This window comes from Lissotriton vulgaris, chromosome 4_1, assembly GCF_964263255.1.
Source record: "Lissotriton vulgaris chromosome 4_1, aLisVul1.2, whole genome shotgun sequence".
Lineage (NCBI taxonomy): Eukaryota > Metazoa > Chordata > Amphibia > Caudata > Salamandridae > Lissotriton > Lissotriton vulgaris.
Genome location: NC_141691.1, coordinates 484195693 through 484219193, shown reverse-complemented (window position 1 = coordinate 484219193; position 23501 = coordinate 484195693). Strand labels below are relative to the sequence as shown.

General features: G+C 41.6%; 1 protein-coding gene across 1 annotated transcript in view; it reads left to right on the top strand.

Moving 5' to 3' along the window:
• Positions 1-23501, top strand: part of LOC147718874 (glycine receptor subunit alpha-4) — a 502630-nt gene that overhangs the window by 230218 nt on the left and 248911 nt on the right. Inside the window, exons 4-5 of the mRNA XM_086966795.1 lie at positions 15724-15806; positions 16998-17135. Coding sequence (XP_086822921.1) covers positions 15724-15806; positions 16998-17135 — 221 coding nt within the window. The remainder of the gene's footprint in view (positions 1-15723; positions 15807-16997; positions 17136-23501) is intronic.

Genomic DNA, 23501 nt, shown 5'->3' with positions numbered 1-23501 from the left:
TCTGTATGTTTTTAGTCAGCCATTGAGCTCTGCACTTCTGATCCAATCTACCCCTATACTCCTGGCGGGCACCTTCCTACTCCCTCTGAACTTGTGCCAACCTTTCAGAGCTCCCTTGATTGAGCCGATCCCATTCCAACTCTAACTGGAGGATTCTCCCCTCCAAAGTCTCTAGCTTCTGTCCTATTATTTGAGCATATAAGACTATCTAGCAAACTCCTTAGGTTGGCCTTAAACGCCTCCCAGACAAATCCATAGTGGTCGAGCCAATATTCACGGAGAAATAATCTAGAGTAGCTGATTTCAGAACCCTCATAATCTCAGGATCAGCCAGCTTGGACCTTTTAAGCGTCCATCTGGGTTGTAATTTATGACTTTTTTCAATAAAAGAGAACAGCACAAGGCTATGGTCAGATAAATAACTAGTCAGTATCATTATACCTGACATATTATCTGACTAGACCTATTGGTTAAAACGTAATCTATTCTGGAAGAGTGACCATGCTTCTTACTATGGAATGTAACCCCCGGTTTGTCGCCCATCTTTGCTCTCCAGACATCAATGAGCTCCAAGTTGTGCATCATGTTCTTCATACTCAACGAACTCGAGGTGCCCCTATATAGTAGCTCTGATTTGTTCTGTCTTTTAGAGGATCAAGAAGAGCATTAAAATCACCTCCAATGATTAGGGGGGGGGACTTGTTCAATTAATTTAGATTGTAATTTGCAGATATAGGCCGGACCGTCAGTATTAGGGCCACAAAAAGAAGCACATGCCAGCTCTAGACCGCCAAAATCCAACAAGGCCAGTATCCACCTCCCAGAATGGTCGGTTTGGACAGATTTAATAGAGCAGCCTGCCCCCTGGTTCATCAAAATAGCTACCCCCTTACTATGGATTGTCTGCTCAGAGGTACAAAAATATTTTATCCAGGCATGTTTAGAGAATATAGTTAGGCATTCTACATGGCTTAGGTGGGTCTCCTGAATAGGGTAAGATTTGGGCGGGTATCCTTTGTCTACATGGGAACCTTAACCCATTAGCGTTCCTTGAGATACATTTTACCTCACTCATCAATAAAAGGGTTCCTGTCATCAAATTGAAAAACCTAGACAGACGGTCTTCATTAACATGAGAATGAGGATTTATTTTTGTTTTTTACCCACTGCTCCCTACCACGTGCACACCCTCCCCCCTGTGAATCCTCATCCCATGGGAAACCCTCCCTTCTATTAGGCTAAGCCTATTTGGCCTCAATCCCATCAGGCATTAGGGAAATAACAAAAGTTACTTTGACATTAAGGTCTATGGTCTCACTGGCTAGGGCCCTCCTTACTATAACCTACCCCTTCTCATTCTCCACCCTGTTCTTAATCTTAACAATAAGAGCGCCAACCTGCTCAACCGTCCGGATCTGATACATGTGGCTGTTCCACATTATATGCAATGCCGCAGGAAACCTCAGTTGGGCCTTAGCCCCCAACCTATTTATTTCCTCCAGTCTCTTCCCCAACTCCCACTGTTTCGTTGCTGTGATGTGGGATATGTCAGATCTAATAGAGAAGGAGAAAGGGTTGGGACAGATTTTAGATGTTATAGTTCCTTCTCTGAGAGCTGAGGTTAAAATATCCTCTTTAACAGTATATGTCAAAAAGCTAACCAGAATCTTCCTGGGCTTCTGCTTAGCCAAATTTCTCTCAAACGGGTTGCGATGCAACCGCTGAAACTCCTGTGCAAGATCTATAATGGGGTAATTCTTTAACACCATTTCTTTCAGCAAAGATATCACGCTACCTACGCTATCCAACGCTTTCCCTACTATTGCATTCTCTGGAGTGTTAATAGTAATTTTTACCCTATGCTATCCAGCGCTTTCTCTACTGTTGCACTCTCCGGAGTTGGGATAGTAATTGTTACACCTACGCTATCCAACGTTTTCCCTACTGTTGCACTCACTGGAGTGGTAATAGTAAATTTTTCCCTTTCCGCTATCCTACGGTAAAAATACTGTAATTTTTTTATTAATATTACGTTTGTATATATATATATATGTATTAACAAATCAATGTGTATGGTTTATTTTTACTTACATTCATTATTTATTAATTTTAAGGTTATTTAAGTATTTTAAGTATGTTTAAGTTCATTATATTTATTATTTCATTATTTTTTTATTAATTTAAAGCATGTAAAAAAAATCGATATTTTGACTAACTATATTTTTTACATCGATATTTTTGTTTCGATATTTTTGTACTTACCTGTTTGGAGATAGGAGGTCGATATTTTGGCATTCTATATTTTTATCTCAATATTTTGGTAAGTCGATATTTTGGCATTCTATTTTATGTCAGTGATCCGTTTCTCTACCAACATTGCCTGACTTGTGCATTCCAGTCTGTGAGATGCCACAGCCTAGGCATGGAATCAGATGGCAAAGAAGAGTGTAGTACACACAGAGATAAAGATCTCAAACCGACTCCCAAACTCCACCAACGCAGTCCTGGCCCTTGATCCTAACAAAGGGCAGAAACTGGCCTTTTCAGTTCTCATGTGCTCGTAATATAGAGTTGACATTCTCTAACTTCAGAGGTAGGGTACATTCCATGTTGTTTATACTGAAAGAAAGAAAAAGAAAAATGAAAAGAAAAGAAGAGAAGATAAAAGAAAATAATCAAAAGATAACAAAGAAAAGAGAGGACAATAGGAAAGGTAAAATTTTAAAAGTAAGAAGAAAGGAGCTCGCTGAGTCAGCAATACATTTGGAGCAATAGCTTTTTCCACTGGATTTACTAGTGAAATATTAAAATCGGTAGATATAGGAAAATAGTAGAAGTGGTAGATTTATAACGTGATAATTTGCTAGTGTATGTTCTGGAGGGGAACTGGCAGACTGAGTTGGAGGTGCACCCTCTACATCAGACTGTGAAGTAACAACTGAGTCACTTACAGTTTCGCAGAAGCTAAACATTTTCATAGCATACAACTTCAAACAAAACTAGTGTGGTGATCAGTGCATCATGCGTACCTGTGCATACAAATGTATGCTTCTCCAAAGGTCATTGGGGCTGGTGTTTTATGCTGCAGGGGAGGTCAGTGGTACCCTCAGAGTGTTGTCACCACTCGTGCGAGTCTTTGCAGCTGCAACGCCTGCACTCCACACAACATAAAAGTGTAATCAATACAAACTACATTTCCCAGGGCGCCACAGGACGCTCTAGAGACTTGCATATGGTGTCACTCATTTTAGACATACTGTGTATGGGTTCCTCATAGTTCAGAGCATTTCTTTCTAGACAATCATGATACATAATTGCTGCAGCTGGGAACTTGTGGCCGGAAGATTGGAGTTCACTGCGATTTCATCAAGAGCTGTCGAGTACCTTATTCTCAAAGAAGTATTCCTAATAAACATGAGAAAGCAAGGAGTTATGCTTTGAATAAGATATTGCCAGAGGTGGCGAAATGAGTGTATATTTTAGGAAGTGAAAGCAAAATGCTAACTATTTATATTAAGAATCGTCCAGACAACAGTCTTGGTTTCCATATTGCTGAATTTTGATTTATTTATAAGATGTGCATTACAGTTCAGGGTATTCTATTCTTTATTTACACAGTTTATTTCAATCTTTCAGTTCTAAGAAGTCATAGGATTATCAGTGACAACAGAGAGTTAGTTGTACACAGATTGTCACAATTAATATCAGAGGGCGTACTGGAAATATTGAACTAAAGCAGCAATGGCCAAATACCAAAAGAGTTACTCACTGCAGATATCAGTTGCTCTGCAGTGCAGATGGAGTCCGCTAGTAAGAATGGGGGAGGTGAAGATATCTAGTGTAACTTTATTTTTCTCTTGTCCCATTCCTTTTTTCCCAAATATAGGGGTCGAATATGATTGCGGTGAATCCGCATCCTCCGGGCCGGTGGAAGCCACCGCCGGCCCGGAGGATGCGGATTCACCACCGCGGACCTCGAAACACCCCCCGCCAGATCATGATGGCGGAGGGATCAGCGGCAGATGGCTGATCCGCGGGGTGTTGACCGCAATTTGATGGCAGTGTCTGCAAGACACCGCCAGCCAAATTACGATGTGTGTGCAAACATGCTTTTCCACAGCGGCTTTTCCGCCGTGGAAAAGCATGTGGACAATTGCTTCTGGGGGCCCTTGCGGGCCCCAGGGTGTCGGGGTGAGGGGTGCACATGGGGTGCACTATGGTACCCCCCTGCATTTGCATGCACAAAGCGGCATGCAAATGCAAAGCATACATATTTAACTTTGCGGCGGGTGCTGCTTAAAGCAGCACCCACCGCAATGTTAAATACACGGGATGTGACCGCCAGGGTGGCGGTCACATCCTAATTCCGATGGAGGGAACGCGACTGCCCCTGCAGATGGTCACTCTACCTCGGGGTGGCGGACGGATGCAAGTCCGTCCACCATCCTAATCGACGTCTTACTACCGACATGAATGTTATTTACATGGTTGTCACTGGGTTTAAGAAATTGTGAATACAAGCATCTCTGCTGTTTGATCTGGATTGCCAGGTTAGTGACTGCACGCCCAGGATTAGTTCCCTGTCGTGAAGATGGAAGAAGGCACTCCATACATTTCCAACGATGCCAAATCACATAGATTTGTTATTGGCATTGAACATTACTGTAGAACACACATTGCAAAGAAAACCAAACAGCCTGAGAGGCTGGTGCCAGCTTTCTTCTCCTAAATAGAATACAATCACGACTTTCAGAATGAGACCTAAAAGTCACTTTCCAAGCTGCAATTCTACTCCACCGAATGAGTGGCAATGTTCTGCCCATTGGCATCATAAACACCAATGAAGATGGTTTAATAAAATAAAGTTCCAACAACTGCCAAAACTGAGGAGCGAAAACAAAGCTTTCAACTCAGCTCTCCACCCTAGCATTTTGTATGTTTTCTTCTCCACAGCAGTAATGGTCGCTTAGTTGCTTATTACATGGGCCCTTGGAACGAGGAACCCACTCAGCATCAGCACAAGCTTTACAATACCTTTCTAAGTCTATAGGAGAACACATTTCACATAACTCATATAAATGGATCTTTTTTTTTAGTGTCCCCACCCAAAAGCACCTACTACAAACTAGCACTTAATGAATGCGGCCATGGGTACAAATATATTTTCAAATATAAGACAGCGATAGCCATGCTTAAAAAAATAACCCGAAAGTTGCAACGTGAGCAAATGCTTCAACGGGTTAAATGGTACCCTAAGATTTTCGTCTGCACACAGTCGTGTGTGGCTGTCACAAAGTGGTGACATTGCTTACTACTTATGGTTCAGCACATACAGAAAAAAATGTTTGGAGAAAGAGGACCCGCAACTGCATCACACTATTTTTTCGATGCATTGATTGGTACAGAGTAATGTAAGAGGAGACTTACACATCATTTGGACTGATTGTAAACTGGATACAGATCATAAAACAGCCTAGTCAATGCCACAGCTTCCAACAAAGGATGGCAGCTGGGCGAAGTCACCTATCATACGCATTCTTCATGCAGCTAGCTATGCACATATTTCAGGATTATGATGGCACCCGAAAATAGAAAAGAGAGACTAACATCATTGATAACACCTTATGCCATTCCCACACAACCTAAATGTGTGCACCGTTTTGAATTCTATGTTACAGAGTTCATCTTTTCACTGGTACTTCTTGGTCTCCCTTCTTCCATATCCAAGCGAGAATTCTGGCTGCGAGAATGTCTCTGCATGTCTATATGAATGCTGATTGGACATTCCAGAAATGTTAACAAAATATGGAAGAGACATAGTAAATCGAGAAAAGAAAAATAAAGCAGGAAATGAAATACAGGACCAATAGGAAGTGGTTTGATCTTGTCCCTGAAGAACCATGTAAACAGTGCTCAAATCGAGGAGTAGGACAATTTTTGGGAAACATCCTTTACAACGAAATTTTTCCATGCAGTACCTTTACAACACCGGATTTACAACGCAAGTCGTTACAGCGACTTGCGCTGGAGGGCGCTGTAGGATAGGGAATAGTTTAATTTACTATCCAAACCCTTCCCTACTATCCACGGGGACTGGAGTTGGAATAGTAAATTAAACTATTAACTATCCAGCGCCCCCCAACGCAAGTCATTGTAATGACTTGCGTTGTAAAACCTGCGTTGTAAAGGCATGCGTGGAAAAAGCATGCGTTGTAATGACATACATACCGATTTTTTTATCATCAGGCTTTGATCAAGAGCAAGCGAGACAAAAACAGAAAAGCAAGAAAGATAGGGGCAGAAACGGTGGAAAATAGTAACAAACGTAGAAAGCATTGATGAAAAATACGATGCATCGGATGGAGGAAGAAAGACAAATGACTTGGATTGGAGACTAGACAATCTTGAAGTTCGGCAAATCCTGAACTTGTGTGTTTTTTTAAAAAACAAATACTGCATGTAAACTGTAATTGGATGTAGGATTTCACACTGTACTAATCGTTATCACGCACTCCTATAAAACAGGAAGGGTGTCTGCATTACGCAATAACCACACTTTTACTGTCCTTTTTGCCCCGACTACAGGTATGTACATTTGACTTCAAAAACATTGTGATGGTTTATAAATGCCTGCAATGTAATGCCTTTGTTAGTGTTCACTGTCTTCCCAAGTGCTTCCTCAACCACATATTTGATAATAACGATGTTCTCATCTGCAGGAGGAAATATACACAGAACCAGGATATGTGTATCAAAGTCATGGGACTACGCCTACACATTTCATTTTCTGTGCAATTGGACAAGGTTTTGTTTCTTGCATATATCAATGTTGATATAGATCAGGATGGGACTGGCCTATCGGGTATGCAGGAAGTGCTGGGTAGGCTGGTCTCCACAGATCAGTGTGTGGGCTGCATTTATTTGGTGCTTGTGGACCTGTTTTATGGTTTCCTGCTGATTTCCCTGATATCAAAACAAACATTGCCTGCAGCAAGTTCAAATCCACGAAGACTTCCCTGCTATGCAAAATATTATACAACATGATTTTAAAAGTTCAAAACTGTAGTGTAGTTCCTATATTCCCAATAGGCTCTGCGCATTGGAATAACATATACTATAGATTTGATGTAGGACTGAGGTCTTCTAGGTCTCTATTGAATATATTAGACTTAATTGTGAGTGCCAGCTAGCTCAGAGGTCACTAGAAACGTTCTCGAGTTCACAAGAAGGAATTAGTTTCTGACAACCGCATAAACATGACAACTTTGTTTCCCAAGAATAAAAAATGTATCTCTAGAGTTGCGGAAACAATAGATAGTTATTTCACTCAGTCAATCGTGCATGCTTCGTTTCACCAGAGGTGCAGAGAAATAGAGAGATGGGTGTTTTCAATAAAAAGTATTTATTGAACAGTCTTCTGTCTCATGAAGGAGAAATGAACTGCTGCAATCGTAATACTGGTTGCAAAGTACAATGCGTACAGTACGAAGAGTATTATAAAATAATACTGTAAAAGCATGATATGGTTTCTAAGCCATACAATATAACATAGAATACATACATTAATAAATAATGACTAAAAGTACTCAACTGGTGCTTCTAAAATACGCCTACCCCGGTGTACCTAACCTAGGTCTAGTACGAGGGAAGAAGTAAGTGAGGTGTAGCTTAAGTTTAGTATTCTTTGCCAAGAATCTCTCCAAGAATTCTCTAAGGGTCTAATCAGCTCCGTACCTTGGGTTCAGAATGAAGGAGGTCTTGTATCTCTCTCTCAGAACTCGATTTCCCAGAAACCAGCAAGGGCAGCCTGGAAACACTGGAGCTCGATGCGTCTGCTGGAGGGGTTGGCTTCCTTCAGCACTTGCTGCGGCGTGCTGTGTCGTGTGGGTAGATAGTAAAACTGCTTCAAACCCCTGTGTGTTTGACTGAGCAAGTGTGGGGATATTTATACCTTGAAGGCGCCTAGTTTGAAGTAAGGTTGGACATAATAACGTCATCAAAGATTAAGTTCTTTGAAAACTCCATGATTTCTTGGATAAATTAATATTCAAGCAAGGGGAAGTCCCTGACTGCTGAAGGCGGGTTTTTCCAAGAAATCGTTGTATATTTTCGGAACTAGTGGAAGTAGCCATGCCGTATTTGGACTTCATAGGCTGAGTTAAAATATGGTTATGATTTCTATGCCTATATAAGGATAGGGTAATTTATACCTATATATGGGCATGAATCGGGAACATTACACTAGGGTCCTAAATTCATATACAACAAAACTGCACCACTTTCTAAATCACTATTGGGGCCACTGTTATTTAGGTTCCCCAATCCTATTTTCTGTTACAGTTCGACACAGTCATCGATATTTCATGAGCTTCATGTACACAACAAACTACATTTTTACTTGCTATTTCTAATTGGCAAATTACTCAAGGGTTGTAGTTGTGCAGGTGAGAAAAACATCTAACTAATATTACTGTAAACAAGGATTATCTTGACAACATATGTAATCATGTTAAATTATAGAAAATACTGCAATCAACGATATTAAAAATATTGTGCTTTTTATTATCCTATAGTTAAGAGTTGTTGATCCAAATATTGGTTTTCTTGTCAAACTAATAGGAACAACAGAGGGATACAATTTGTTTTCAAATTAAAAAAAAGCAGGGAAGGGTGAGACAGTGGTAAGTTGCTATACAGTGCTATTTCCCCAAAAAGCAACAGCTTTAATTTTTTTTTAGTACTATTTTTTATAGCACGAACTTGACCCGAATCGGGTATCAGAGCGCTTTACATAGCACCAGTTGCATTACATGAGGACACATTCATTTTTGTTAGGCACAGGGAGATTAAGTGATTTGCCAAGAATCACACGATGTTCAGCTTCATTGCCGAGACTCAAACCCAGTTCTCCAAATTCGAGGTGGACAGCCCTAGCCATTAGGCCAACTCCTCTCCCCATGTTGCGAAAACACGTAATGGATTCCTGGATAGACATAGTTACATCAACTCAAGGTTCCACTACAACATCCCGCTCAGAAGGAGCAAAGAAAGTGAGAGCATAACCGAAATAGAAGTAGATGCAAAAAAAGTTATTGTCTGTGCCTTTTACCTGCTTGCCTTGTATAATCTTCTCATCTAAAACGAGACCTGTACTTGACGCTCCCTGTTTGGTGTAGCTTAGAAATATGTCCAAATAAAAAACACCTCAATGGTATCAATGAGGAAACATGACTCAATAGATGACTGACCCCTAGAAGTGCCTTCTAGATTTACCACCAGAAAGAAGAATGAGAAAATATTGAATTCAAACTATCTTTGTTCCTATAATTGAGCTAGTAAACAAAATTGCTGTTTTTCCAAGCTACATGACCTAGCGCCTCTAAATACAGGTCGGAAACTGATTTAAAACACATGACAGAGAATCATAGAATTACCAGACTACTGATCGAGGAAATATGTCCCAAAACAGGCACTCCAGAGAAGGTACTCTCCCTGCTCAGAAATCCTTGTCCTCCCGCCATCGTAATAGGCCCCTAAGTTGTCCAGTATCAACTCTCTCCCACTTCAAAACAATTCTGTTCTCCCTTTCAATTATGGAGTTTACATGAAGTTTAATAGTGCATTCTTTTTTCATTAAAGAGGGGATGAGGAACGTTATTGCAGCGTGGTTACTAAAAGCTTACAAATGTGTCTCAATTTGAGAGAAAAATGTTCTTATCGGATCAGACACCAGAAAATAATCAAGGGTAGAGGAGAAGAAACAACTTAAAAAATGAAATCCTAGCTGACCAGTTAAACTGTTAAAAATATTTAAAAACACAAGATTATTTATAGTTAATAGTCTTTTAGGGCATTACTGTAATCAGAGTGACTAAAATGGGGGACACTCTCCCCATCATCGTCCATCATCCGACATTCTAATGTATTGATCTTATCAAAAGGATGAGCATTAAAATCCCCAAGTCAGATTATATTACAGAGTTTAGTAAAAGAAATTCCGTAAATTGGCAATGTCACTTTCTAAGGGAGCCAACACAGCTGCTTGATTGCTTCCAAAATTGTGGTTATAAAAATTAATAAGGAGCCAGTATTGGTCCACACTGTACTCTAATAAAACAATATTACAATATGGTGATGTATTCAAAGAGGACTACACTTTGAATAGGGAAAGCATTAGAAAGTAGGGTCAGAAAACCACCCTTAGCATGACCAGCTGATGAGGGTAAAGCAGGAGTTTGAAATTAACGATACCCATTCAGATGCATTGTGTCAATTTCCCAAGTCTCTTGTAAGAACACTATATCTTTGGATGTTAACAAAGACAACCATTCTATATTAAACTTTTTTGGTTGTAGCCGGCGATATTCCTAGAATTTACTGCAACAATCCCTACACTGCTCTCTAGATGTGTCAATGTCTGGGATAAATTCGGACTATCTGTGTACTTAGTTGAGAAATTACAGAAGGGACATTGAGCATAGAAGACCCATTTTGCATTGCTATATCATCAGCACCATTAGCTGTTGGGCTCTGCTCATCCAGTCAGTCATGTATAGGCATGCCTTCCAATGAAGCAAATCTATTATTAAGAGGTAGAGATGAAACTGAGGGAAGAAGTGACTGGTTAAACGAAAGATGAAAGGGCTTCCGGGCATTGTGTGCTCTAAGAAAAGGTGGTGGGGTGAGAAATGAGGTTAATAAAAGAAACCCAATGTAAGGGCACACATTTCAGAGTAGAATGATGGGATTCTTGGTAACATAGTTAATAAAGTCCCCACTATATGATGGTTGGCACAATTTAGAATAATGCAATCAACTTTGATAGTCTTGGAAGCTCTTCCTACCCAATTAACCCTCCTAGCCATAATGATATGTTTATACACATTAGATATTTTGCCTATACAGTTAGAAAGCCAATGCTGATCTTTATGGATTAACTGCTCTGTAGATTGTAATAGATTTGCTTTCATTTCTGGTACATTTGCTAGGACTATGACATACGGGCAGGTTGCTGGAGGACATCTAACCTTCCTTTGGAATTCCCAGCCTCTGCTAAGTGCTGTGAAGCCCCCCTTTCCAAACAAGAAGCTGGAGCTCCACCCTCTATGGGGGTAGAGGTTATAGACGGTTTAACATTGGGGTGGATGTTCATAGACCCATTAGAACCTTGAGGTTCTCCATGTGACCTAGTACAGCTAGTGTTATCTATGTTAGTTTGGGTCGCGATCTGGTGATGGTTATTATGTGCAGTAGCGCTCAACTTTTTAGCTGATTCACGAACAGAACCCAACAAATGAGTAGACAACCCTGTTGCTTGTTGTAGGTCGCGACTTCCTATTTTATCAGTCACCATAGAAGGCACCACAGGAGGCACCCTAACTGGCTGGGGAGTCAACCTCGCATCATCTATTAGCTCATTAGTATTTGGGGGGGATTGGTTCAATAAGTAAGAGGCCTCTAAGGAAGATAACTCTTCCTCTATTTGGGTTATTATATAAAATATAGGGTTTAAAAGTACAGTCACATAGACTCTATTCTTTTCAACAGGTCAGAGTCATGAAAATGGTCCTTTCCCAGGTAAGGTTGATTAATAATATTCTTAGGCCTTGTAGCTCCCGTAGATCTTGTGTGTAAGGGAAGTCCTGAATCCAATTCCTCGTTCCCAGTTCCTTTCTCTGTGCAAACCTTTTACAGTGTTTTTTGTTACAAAGGACCATCTCCCTTTCAATTCCTAGTCCTTGGACCTGGGTTGTTAATCTCCGCTTGGAGAGACACTAACTGCTCCTGAGTGGATGTACAATGTTCCGATGTGGTGTCAGTAGATGAGGATAAATTCGACGTTGGAGCTATAGCGGTGCTGGACTCACTTATTGTTTGCCAAGAAATCGGGCGATTAACGACTAGGGCTCCTCCAACTAGAGAAGAATGTTTATGAGCAATAAGTGTGTCCAAGGAAAGCCTTCTCTCAGTTAGCTCATTTTCATGAGCAAGGACAGATTCAGACCTTGTTAGGAAGGTGGCCAGGGTCCCAGCAGGGTTATGGTATAGGAACACGATCAAAGCTAGTTAAAGGGCTGGGCATCCAGTAGATAAAAAGAGATCAACAGTAACTTCTGCCTCCTCTGACCCGGCAGACAGATGTAAGGGGGTAGGCCCAGCCTCCTCCCGGCTCCTCCGGGTATGGACGGGCCCACCCTTGGCCCGGGCACAGCCTGGGCAAGTCTGCACGCATCCCGCACCGCAGGAGCCCTGGGCTGTATTTATGCACCTCCGGGCGAGGGTGGGTGATGGTGGCGCTGAGCCTTCTGGGAGGTGGAGTCCTCTCCACGGCCCTTTGCAAGAAGAAAGTTCTGCACATTCGACCCTGGCGGGAGAAAAGTGCAGTGTGCCTTGGCCTCCAACAAAAGTAAATTGCAGTGTGCATTAAGAACGTCACGCTGCCTTGGGAGCCCTGGATTGCATTTATGCGCCTCCGTTCGTGGATGGGTGATGGCAGCGCCTCCTGGTGCTGAGCCTTCTGGGAGGTGGAGTCCTCTCCACGGCCCCTTGCAGGAAGAAAGTGCTGCATGCTCAACCCCGGCGGGAGAAGAGTGCGGCGTGCCTTGGCCTCCAACAAAAGTAAAGTACAGTGTGCATTAAGAGCGTCCCGTCCCGCAGGAGTCCAGGGCTGTATTTATGCGCCTCCTGGCGCGGGTGGGTGATGGCAGCGCCTCCTGACGCGGAGCCTTCTGGGAGATGGAGTCCTCCCCACAGCCCCTTGCAGGAAGAAAGTGCTGCGTGCTCAACCGAGGCAGGAGAAAAGGGCGGCCTGCCTTGGCCTCCAACAAAAGTAAAGTGCAGTGTGCATTAAGAGCGTCCCCTAGCCATTAAAAAAAAAATGTCTCACCCTAAAAAGAAAAATACCAGAAAGACAACCCCTACCAATCCCCCAAACACACTCTAGACAAAGATTTCTCCGATCTCTTAGACGAGGAAACAGTTTTTTTTCGGAAGCTTCTATGCTGCAACAGACCATAATACCTTTGCAGGCAAGTAAATAATGAAGCACAATTTATAGTTACTCGACCCAGGAACCTGATGTTTTGTTTTTGATCCAGGTGTGTGTATGTGTGCTTAGATGTGTTTTCCAATAGGGCTGATATTTTCTTATGATAAAGGCAAAGATGAATATGTTGAATTATGTAGATAAACAAGCACTGGCAACGCCAACAGTTCTTGCATAAAACTGAAAATACCTATTCAGCTACTGGTGAGTTCAGGGAATCAATATTTCACCATACAATACTTTTCCGTGCACTCAGGCATCCATTAATCCACCCACAGGCTCATTTTTGCATTCACCCATTTATTCACCCACAATAAAACGCACAAATACAAGACGCATACAAAATATGAAATAAAAGAGAAACACAAAAAAGTAAGTATTTCACAGCCTAAATGTGGTTGGCATAAGCTTGCAATAAAATAATAGAAGCAGGCTTGTAGCCATCTTGGAGTAGTAAAACAATGTTACACGATGCAAAAACCATTTGAAGATGGCCACTCAATAAACATCACACTGGGAAGCCATGTTGGAAATGTCACACTTAGAATCCAGCTACCTCTCAAACCACAAGTTAACTGTGTCTTTGAACCTGCACATTACTCTGCTGCCTTTCAAATATACTCAATCATACACAACATTATGTTTTGCATAGTGCAATCACTGCTATTTTGAACCTAGATGGTTGACATAATGTTTCTAAACATAGTCACCTCTTGGAATAGTCACACAATAATTCACTTCAAATAATGCAATTACCATCACCTTTGACATACTCTTTTCACAGTAAATAACTCAGACCTGCTCCCTTTGTTTTAACATTTGATAGTAAACAGATCAAGCTTACGACAGCCAAAATACACTTTTCCAATTGGACCAATCAGGCCTACAGACTTGATCATTAGCTTGTCATCATAAGCAATTCAGGTGTACTGTATTGAGCATAAGCTTTCCCACAAGGCAACATTAGGCATATCCATAAAAATACACAAATGTGAAAATTAACAGTTGGCAAAACATTATACAATCCTCCTAAAAAGTGTCAGCAAGCAGGGGCAAATTTATCCATAGTGCAGTAAGTGAAGTGGCACTGGGTCCAGGGATTCGATGGGCCCACTGCAACCAAGTGATATCTTCATTTTACCATCATACCAATGGAGAGAGAGACCATTTTTTTCTTATTTGCTTTAAAGCCCTCTGTACCTTGTTACGCCACTGTTAACAAGATTAATCAACATTTCTCAAAGTGCAAATTTTCTACCAAATCTTCTTTTCCTCAGGGTTTGCCAGACAGGATAATCAACACCAAAACCAATGCTTACTATGGTAATCTGTGAATCACAGGTAGCATGATGCATTTCTGTAGCTGTAACGCAGTGTAATAAAAATTCATCTTTGAAGGCATATTGGCTTTAAAATTTCTTCTCACAATAAATAAGACATGCCTACTTCATTGTTATAACCTGTCATAATAAGCAGAAGAGATCAGAACTATTTCATCAGAAATCATTCTTCCCAAACAGCCAATCTGGTTTGAGGCCTACAGACTGTATCGTTGGTTTGCCACCATAACCAATTCAACCCTACTGTGTTGATGGTAAGCTTTCCCTCAAGGCAACCAATAGGCATACTCTCATAACCTTGCACATATATGGCAAAGGAATATACAACTCTCCCATATCCACAAGAGATCCTAACAAGGATTATCACTTTGTAAATCTTTGACCCCAAGGGTTTGTTAAAGGGAGAAGTCAGATTTCATGTAGCAAAACTAACACGATGTACTAACAATCCACTTTTTGAACGTAATGGCTTTAAGATATACTTTTCATGAAAAACACTGCTTTTTACTTAGCGTTTTAAAATAAACGGATCAGGACTACATGTTTGACCAATGGCTTTTCACCATGGCCAACTGAGGCCTGCTGTATTCAACATAAACTTGCCTGCAAGGAAACAAACATGCAATACAAGCCATCTTTTTCAGCAGAAACCTACAGAATCTACTTTACTCTAAGTCAGTGGTTCTTAACCTTTTGACTTCCACGGACCCCACTGAATCAATATTGGAATCCGGGTGGCCCCCACTGAGTCATTAAGTGAAGTTGCTGACCCCTTGACTAAGCAATTTATATGATTTTAATCTGGAAACAATACATCAAAATAAGTATTACCAAACAAACGCTCAAATATTGAATAATTTTGTTTATTTTGCAAACAAATAAGGAAAAAGGTTTCTTGTTTTCAATGTTGCTTCTTTAATTTTTATACTTCATTAATTTAAATTGATTAATTCTCATATTATTTAATCTTGTAAAACAGTTGCAGACTCCCTGTGTCGGCATCACAATTCATCAGGAACCTCAGGTCACAGGTTAAGAACCACTTCTCTAGGCAGTTAGCATGTGGGTGAAGCCAAAATATGCTCACATATGCTCTGGCAACAGCTGCGGTGTCAAGACACACCCAAAAAACTTCCTGCGTGATGAACCAAGTTGTTTTGTAGGCTGACGTTTTATAATATTTGTGCTCAAATATTTGAGAATCAACATGTGGCATGTATATATCATACAGGGTATAGTTTCAATTAATGCACTTGATATTATTCATTATTTCGTCGAACTCTCTTTTTGATTTGTAAAAAAGGTCAATTAAATTCGTATGTTTTCTTGTTCTCACAGGTTAACCCTAATCCTGTCTTGCCCAATGGACTTAAAGAACTTCCCCATGGACATCCAAACTTGTACCATGCAACTGGAGAGCTGTAAGTTTATTCACTTTTCTACATTCTGCTGTTGGGTGGGTTTAATTAAAAGACAACAACTTTCTAATTTTCTAAATATTAACATTTCGATTGGTCTAGATTCTTATGTTATTCTAAATTTGTGTTCCCATTAATTATTTTCCAAAAACGCTTTTTTCGTGGCGCAGCAGGCTATCATGCATGGATATGCATGTTATCATGCATGGATATGCATGATAACATATTTTATCATTCCACTTCTGTGCAAGTAAATAAAATGCACCCACAGATGGTTGCATGAGACCCAAGGGACAGGAGTACATGATATAGTACATGTTATATGTCACTGTGTCTGATTAGGAAGGAAATGGTTGAACACGCTGAAAGGGAAATCCTTCTTGGAGACTGAGACATATTTACAATAATATGTTACATTCCTGTGCTCTCCCCTGCGCTGGCGCACAAACTGTCGCCATGCGCCGGCGCAGGCACCCTTGCACCATGGTGCAAGGATGTCTGTGTCGTGCGGAGATTGTTTTTGTGCAGCAAGGGGCACCTTCCTGCACAAAAACAATCACTAAAGGCATTTTCCTCTTTCAATGTGTTCTGTACAATGCAGCACGCTTTGACAGAGAAAAAACGAGGAGAAATGAAAACATTTCTCCTTTTTGCGCCTCTCTACGCCTCCCCTAGGGAGGCGTAGCATTGACACGCATTACCAGATTTACGATTACTCATAAATCTGGAAATGTGTCTCATTCCATGGGTGTTGCATGGGAACACGCACAGCAACACTCCTTCCACGCAAAGTGCTAAGTGTGAAGGGGCATTATTTAGAAGGAGAGGAAAAGTCACGCAAAGTGGCTTTTCCTCTCCTTGTAAATATGGAGAAAAGAACTGTGCCTTCAGTATGTCACAAAAAGTGACGTACTGGTGGTGCAGAGAGGTATTTTATATTGTAATTGTCCTTATATGTGTCCCTTTTTTTGTAAACATTTGTTAAAACTTTTTGAAAAAATAATAAGTTGAACTTTCTCATTCCACCAGATCTTGACCACACACCTGTTTTATTGTATTTCCACTTTTTACACTCTATTGATGTTTTTAATGTTTGTTCTCTCTCCTTTGTTGGTCTACGATTTACTGTTACACTTTCATTGTCAGTGCATTACCACATCACCATTAACTCTCTTTCTGTGTCTTTTTTTTCAGTTGGCTACACTATGAATGACCTCATATTTGAATGGCTGGACAAAGGACCTGTCCAGGTGGCAGAGGGGTTGACACTGCCTCAGTTTATCTTGAAGACAGAAATGGATCTGGGATACTGTACAAAACATTACAACACAGGTAACTGGCTTATAATGCCCATTACTAATGGTAAAAATTTACTATCATGTTTAACTTATATTCTTTTACCTCATTAAGCAGTGGCCGTATGTGCACAAAACTGGCCAACATTTTGTGTCAAGGCAGATCCTGTGATATACAATATTGACAATAGGAGTGAATGAGAAGCACATATATTTTATAATGCGGTGTTATAGTGAAGCCTTTGGCCTTTCACAAATGTGTAGAGTAACAGCAGGTGTATGAAATTAAGGCTGATATCAACAAAATACAGTCATGACTTCCCTAGAACAAGATGAGATGGAGTTTGACTCTGTCCTTCACGGATCTATAATGTAAGTGGAGCTCCCGACCAATTGCAATCGAATTTCACTGCCAAAACTATGAGTTGACTGAAAATAGGAGAAAATCTAGTAACAATTGTGTAATTGGTCACACCACACATGTCTATTCTCATACATGTAAAAAAACAAAATAGAGACTCTGCAATTTTAAAGGCTGAACTTTCAATCACCGTGTGATAGGTGGGAGTGGAGGAAATAGCTTGCCCAGTAGTGGACATGGTTTCCATACTTATAGAAGCCGTAGCGTTCCCAGCAGGATCTTTGGGCACCATATTGCTGCAGGTCTTGGTCAAAGGCCACACCCTAAGCCCAAAATTAGCTAGGCATAACATAACTTAATGTCCAGCAGATACTGTGGATTGAGGGTACAAGGTATCATAAATATATAATAAAAATTCAAACAAATTCACTCAAAGTTGCATTGCATCCAGAACTCCCTCTAACACACTATTCATGACCTCACAAATGATGTCACGTCAGACAAACAGTTTGCTGATAACCCTACCCATATAGCCCTCATAACTCAGCCTTTGGCATTTAAAATCTGGATGTCCTTACGAAAGATGCATATAGAAATGTGGATGCATTTAGACTGCTAATCTTCTCTTGTTTGAAGCAGCTGTTATTTCCTGCTTCATCAAAATGAGCAGTGATATCAATTGCGAAATCATTGAGCTATCTCCAAAGATATCATTGATTAAATAAATTGTGATGCTATATTAAATAGATATTATTCTAGTATGTGCACTTCCCTTCAACAAGCTGTTTTTCAGAGAGAAGGGTTTGGTTTTTATTATAATATACCTTGATTCCTGTCCAAGGTTTCCACTGCACATGTCCACAGGGTGCTGGGTGTGGATGTTAGGCATATTTGGTACACACCGTACCTTCTCAACAGAGCACGACTCTTCTCCAGAATATTCAATAGAAACCAGGTCATTCACATGGCTCCTTCAGGTCCAAGAATATCCCTGTCATCTAGAGATCTTTTTTCGCAGTCCTACTTCCTTCCATCTTCTGGCTTATCATCTTCAACCTCTACATGAATCAACTCACAAATAAAAGTGTAAAGGTTCATCAGTACACCGATGACAACATTCCTATCAACTCCAGACACACAACAGCTCCAACCCTGCATGTTTCTCACCCAGATCCGGATGTCCAAGACCTACCTGAAACTGAATACTACCAAATTGCTGCTATTCACCAACAACAGCAAGCAAGTGCTAGTCTAAACGTGGGTCAACAACACGATGAACATGAAAGTACCAAATTTCACTCAACTCCAGGTCAACCAGAGTTAACTCAAACACTGACCTCACTGCCAAGGAACAAATCACCAAGAAAATCAAGAATGATTGGTAACAGCTCTATCTGCTTAAGAAAGTGAATCTAGTCTCACAGAAAGCAACTTAGAAACTGCTGTTAAACCTCATACTCTCATATCTGGATGGTGGTAGTGCATTGCGCCATAAGGGCCCCATACACACTGTAGCACACCTCATCAAGGGACTGAAGTGATAAGACATCATCACTTGCACCCCAATGGAACTCCGCTGCCCACCCCATCTTCAAAACCAAATTTATCGTCTACAAAGTCATCACAAACTGCACCCCCAACTACCTGACAACAAGCTTTCAATTCCATCTCTGGTGGATCGCAGCGCACCAGCAGCCAGGACACCATCAGCCTGGAAACCAAGCTGTACAAAATGGGGAAAAAAACTTGGCAATATGCTTTTTTGATATAGGTACCCAGGGTAGGGAATGACAACCCATATTCATCAGTTGTCCTAACATTACTCCAATTAAGAAAAGAGCTGAGGACACACATCTTTAAAGAACATTGCATCATGTTGCAGCAACAGTACCCTCTGTTCTCAAAACCCCACCACCGTTCTAATCACTAGTTTACTGTAATGTTTGTCTTTGATCCTTTACACCACTATCCTGCCTTTCAGCTAGGTTTGTGCTATATGAATACCACATGCTTACATCTGTACTTCTCATGCCATTTGGCCACGAACTGTGGGCTGTAATATATTGGTTGCAACCAAGCATTTTCAATCAGAATATGCTGCACATGATCTGTGACCCTGTGCAAAGCTGTGGGCAGAATATGTGACCAAAGCCCAACATATGTGATCAAAGCCCTAGCCCCTGCGACAACAATGTATACCATTCAGATCACAGTAAGTGGCCTTCATTCATGCCTTGAGTCTCCTGGACACAAGGGTCACTCTGCATGGCCTATGGCCGTCAGCAGCAGTCTCTCTAAGAAGGGCATTGCCTTATGTCAAACCTGCACCAAGTCCTCCTGAAGTGTTCAGTAAATATTTATGTTGGATGTTAGGCAATTTGCAAACTGGTTCTTAAACTGTATTGATTGATATTTTTAATGGCACCAAAACATCAATAGGAGTTAAAGTGTTATAGAGAATTGTTTTTTCTAGGGTGATTATACCCCTCCATGGTGTCCTATGCTGCCCCCCATGTTGTGGTATGCGTCCCTTAACACTAAACTAACACAAGGCTCAGCCTGTCTCTTCTAATTACCTCCCAACTCCAACATCCCACCCCCTGAAACAGTTCTCAACTGCACACAACCTTTCAAATGCCATGAGCCTTTGTGGTCCCTTATTAACCACCTTATGGTCCTAGCACCAGAACCCAAAATAATCACCTTGTGGTTGTTGACTTATGTGTTATAAAATTGCCAAACTTTATTTATAGATTTAATTTTGATTATTCCAAATTGTGGTCGTCGCACCAGAACCCACATTAATCCAAATGTTGAGCATGCCCGTTCAATAGACCAGGCCCTTGTCCTTGCCCCAAATCTTGGATCCATTGTTCTTTGCTTGTACTTACCCCCATATTTCCTCCAATCAGCTGAACAGTTTGCCTTCTTCCACTACAATAAATAGCCTTCCCCAAGGTGTCATTTCTGCCCCCCAACACAGAGCTTCTTTCAACCATCCTTACAAGGACCTTCCAGACCCTTCCATATGGAGGTTATTGCACTGCTCGGATCTATGCACAACAGCTAGCCTGAACAGGTGCAGTGACTCAAACAGAATGCTCTGGTATGCTATCACTTGCACTCCTCTGAGCATGCCTAAACCACATAGGCAGCTACTGTGTGCCCCTCCTAATTATCCTTGGCAAAAGCCTAGTTCAAAATACATCCATGGAACCTGAGCTTACCTTCATGATTTCCATATGCTGCTTCATGGACTTCAGCAATTCCAAACCAGTGGATTGTACCAAGTCATTCTCCTTCAGGTGAATGACTAACACATTATGCTTGCCCCACTTTGTCTTATACTCCCACACAGGCAACAGAAACGCATCCCACCAAGTCCAAACCAATGGAACTTGGCACCATCTTTTTCCATCCCAAGCGGATTTCTTCCAAATTGCCTCTCAGCCTGAGCTCTGGTCCACTTAACCAAGGAGTGGCGGCAGATCCATATATCTAGTGAGAACAAAGAGCACTTGTCAATAAAGGAAACAATTATTTCAGGTCCTGCTAAACATTTATTCACAGAAAATTGCTTCTCCATCTCCCCCAACCCTTCAGTCGGTCCTACCCCATTCCCAACCAAAAGCCCTCCATTGCTGCCCCAATCTGAAACATATGCGTGCCAACATCTTGTGCCAGAAAGACCGTAAGTATCCTCTCAACATTTCCATCCCTTGGCCTAAGCTTCCTTAGCTGCTGTCATTCAGGAAAATGGAACCTCTCCCCAGCCCCTTAACTTCAGAAAAGCCTGTAACTGCAACCAAGGGCATACTCATGCCTCCACCGAATGGTTCGATGCATCACTGCCCTCTATCGCTTTCTGTCAGTATTAGAACTCCTCAAATGTACATAAAAATCCTTTGCCCTCCATACCAGGTCAGCCAGCACATTCCCTGCACTGCCTTTTACTCCTATCAACTCTGAAACCCTGTAGGCTCCAAAGAACATCAGAGAGAATATCTCTCTGAAGAGCTGTGCCTTCCAGGGGGAAGTGCACATGACTCGTGCCTGCTTCACTATTGCCCCCAGGACCCCCTTCAAAATCGGGGCAACTTGCCATTTAGTCGTGACTAGTCATCTAACATACTCTGACCTAGGTTTCCACTGCATGGGTCCTACTATCATCGCATCTTCCCTTATAAGAAAATTCCCACCAACGTAGCCCCTGTGGAAATCACAGATAACCCCTTCTCTTATTTTTCACAAGAATAATTCTAGCATGTCCTAGTGTCTGAACAATAAGCCCATCCTGTCGCTGTCACACTGTCTGCTATGAACTCCCTCCAACCTTGTCAGCACATAATTCTCTTTGAATCCGCACATGAATATTCCACTAGCAAGCACACTTTCAGAGCACAATGTCCCACAAGTCTTCAGGAACACATAGCCAAACCACAGGAAATCTCCCACTGTGAATGAGAAAGTGCACCAGCCACTCCATTGTCCAGTACCCCAATGTGCCTAGATCTAAACAAAATATTCTTCTCCAAGCATAGCAGTACCATTTATCGCATAATCTTCAACACCCAAGCAACAGAAACAGCCATCCTGTTCACCACCTGTACCCCTGCTGCATTATCAGTCCCAGACATCCCTCTTGTGTCCCTCGGCTCATCACCCGACAGATCCACTGCTAGTAGTAATGAAAACAATTCTGCAAAGACAATACTATGCCAATTGTCTCTCCAAGCTTGAGGCCAGATCTCTACACACCAGCACCGCACCCAGAGCATGCCCCAAACATCTTGTTTTTGAGGCAACTGAAAAAAATCTCTACCTTCCATGTCAGTGGGTCATTTTGCAGTCACATTATCTCTGCCCTATACCCCCCAAGACCCACTTCCAGACCAACAAGTTTTCCCTCACTCAGCTGGAAAAGTAAATCTTAATTATATGGCTTTTCAGCCCAACACATCAATAATGCAATGTTCCTTCAAAAAACTCCCAGGGACCACTACCCTATATGCAAAATTCAAATAACCCAACACTTTTAGCACCAGAACCCAAATCAATCCCCACAAATGTCTGCCTGGGGGTTGGCCCCTCCAGATTTTGGGCTGCTAATGCTACTCCAAAGCTGTCCACTACCAACTCCAATGTCTTTATCAATCTCACACACTCACCCGGCAACCCACTCTCTCCACTAGCAAGAAATCATCAAAGTAATGAAGGATCCACTCTGATGACAATGACGTGAGAACCACCAATTCTAGGAAGGTGTTAAATCTCACTGCACATGAAACCAAACAACCCAGAGACATACATTTATTCATGAAGTAGCCACCCTTAAAATATATTCCCAGCATGTCAAATCGCCCAGGAGCTCTGGAAGAAGGCGACAGCCTGATTAATATATGTATTGCCATTTTCAAACTCGCCTTGAACCTTCACACCAACTGAAGGGCTATGTCTACCCTTGCATATTACACTGAATACTCCACCTGGTCATTGAAGTCATTTACAGATCCCCCTTCAGGCCATGACAGTGGGTGTATAAACCCTGGACTCTCCTCTTTCTTTGATACTAGCCCTAGCGAGGACACCATCACATTCCTCAACAGTGGCAATGAGAATGGACCTGTCATCCTGCCCTGACTCACTTCCTTTCCCAACTTCTTCCTTACCAGGTCCTCCTTGTCTTTACTGGCCTTCAGGTTGTCTGTTTGTTGTCCTAACCTAGGACGCATATAATATATGCAAAAAGCAAAATTAAAGCCCTTCCACATGAAAGCCATTGCAACACATCAGGATATCGCCTTAACCACAGCAGCATTGCCTCTGGTCTAACTGGAGTATCCACCCTTCATTGCGGCTCATATGCCATCCCTCCTGCCCGGTGGGTTGCCCCCTGCTGTGCATCACAGCAGGGACTGCCTGCTGCCACACTTTGAATAATAGCCATGGTGAAACCTGAAGGGGTACCTATTAAAGTTTCCTTCGTTAAAATTCAAGCAGGGTCGCATGGAGGTCTGCTTCCCACCCAGCTCCCACCCCGCT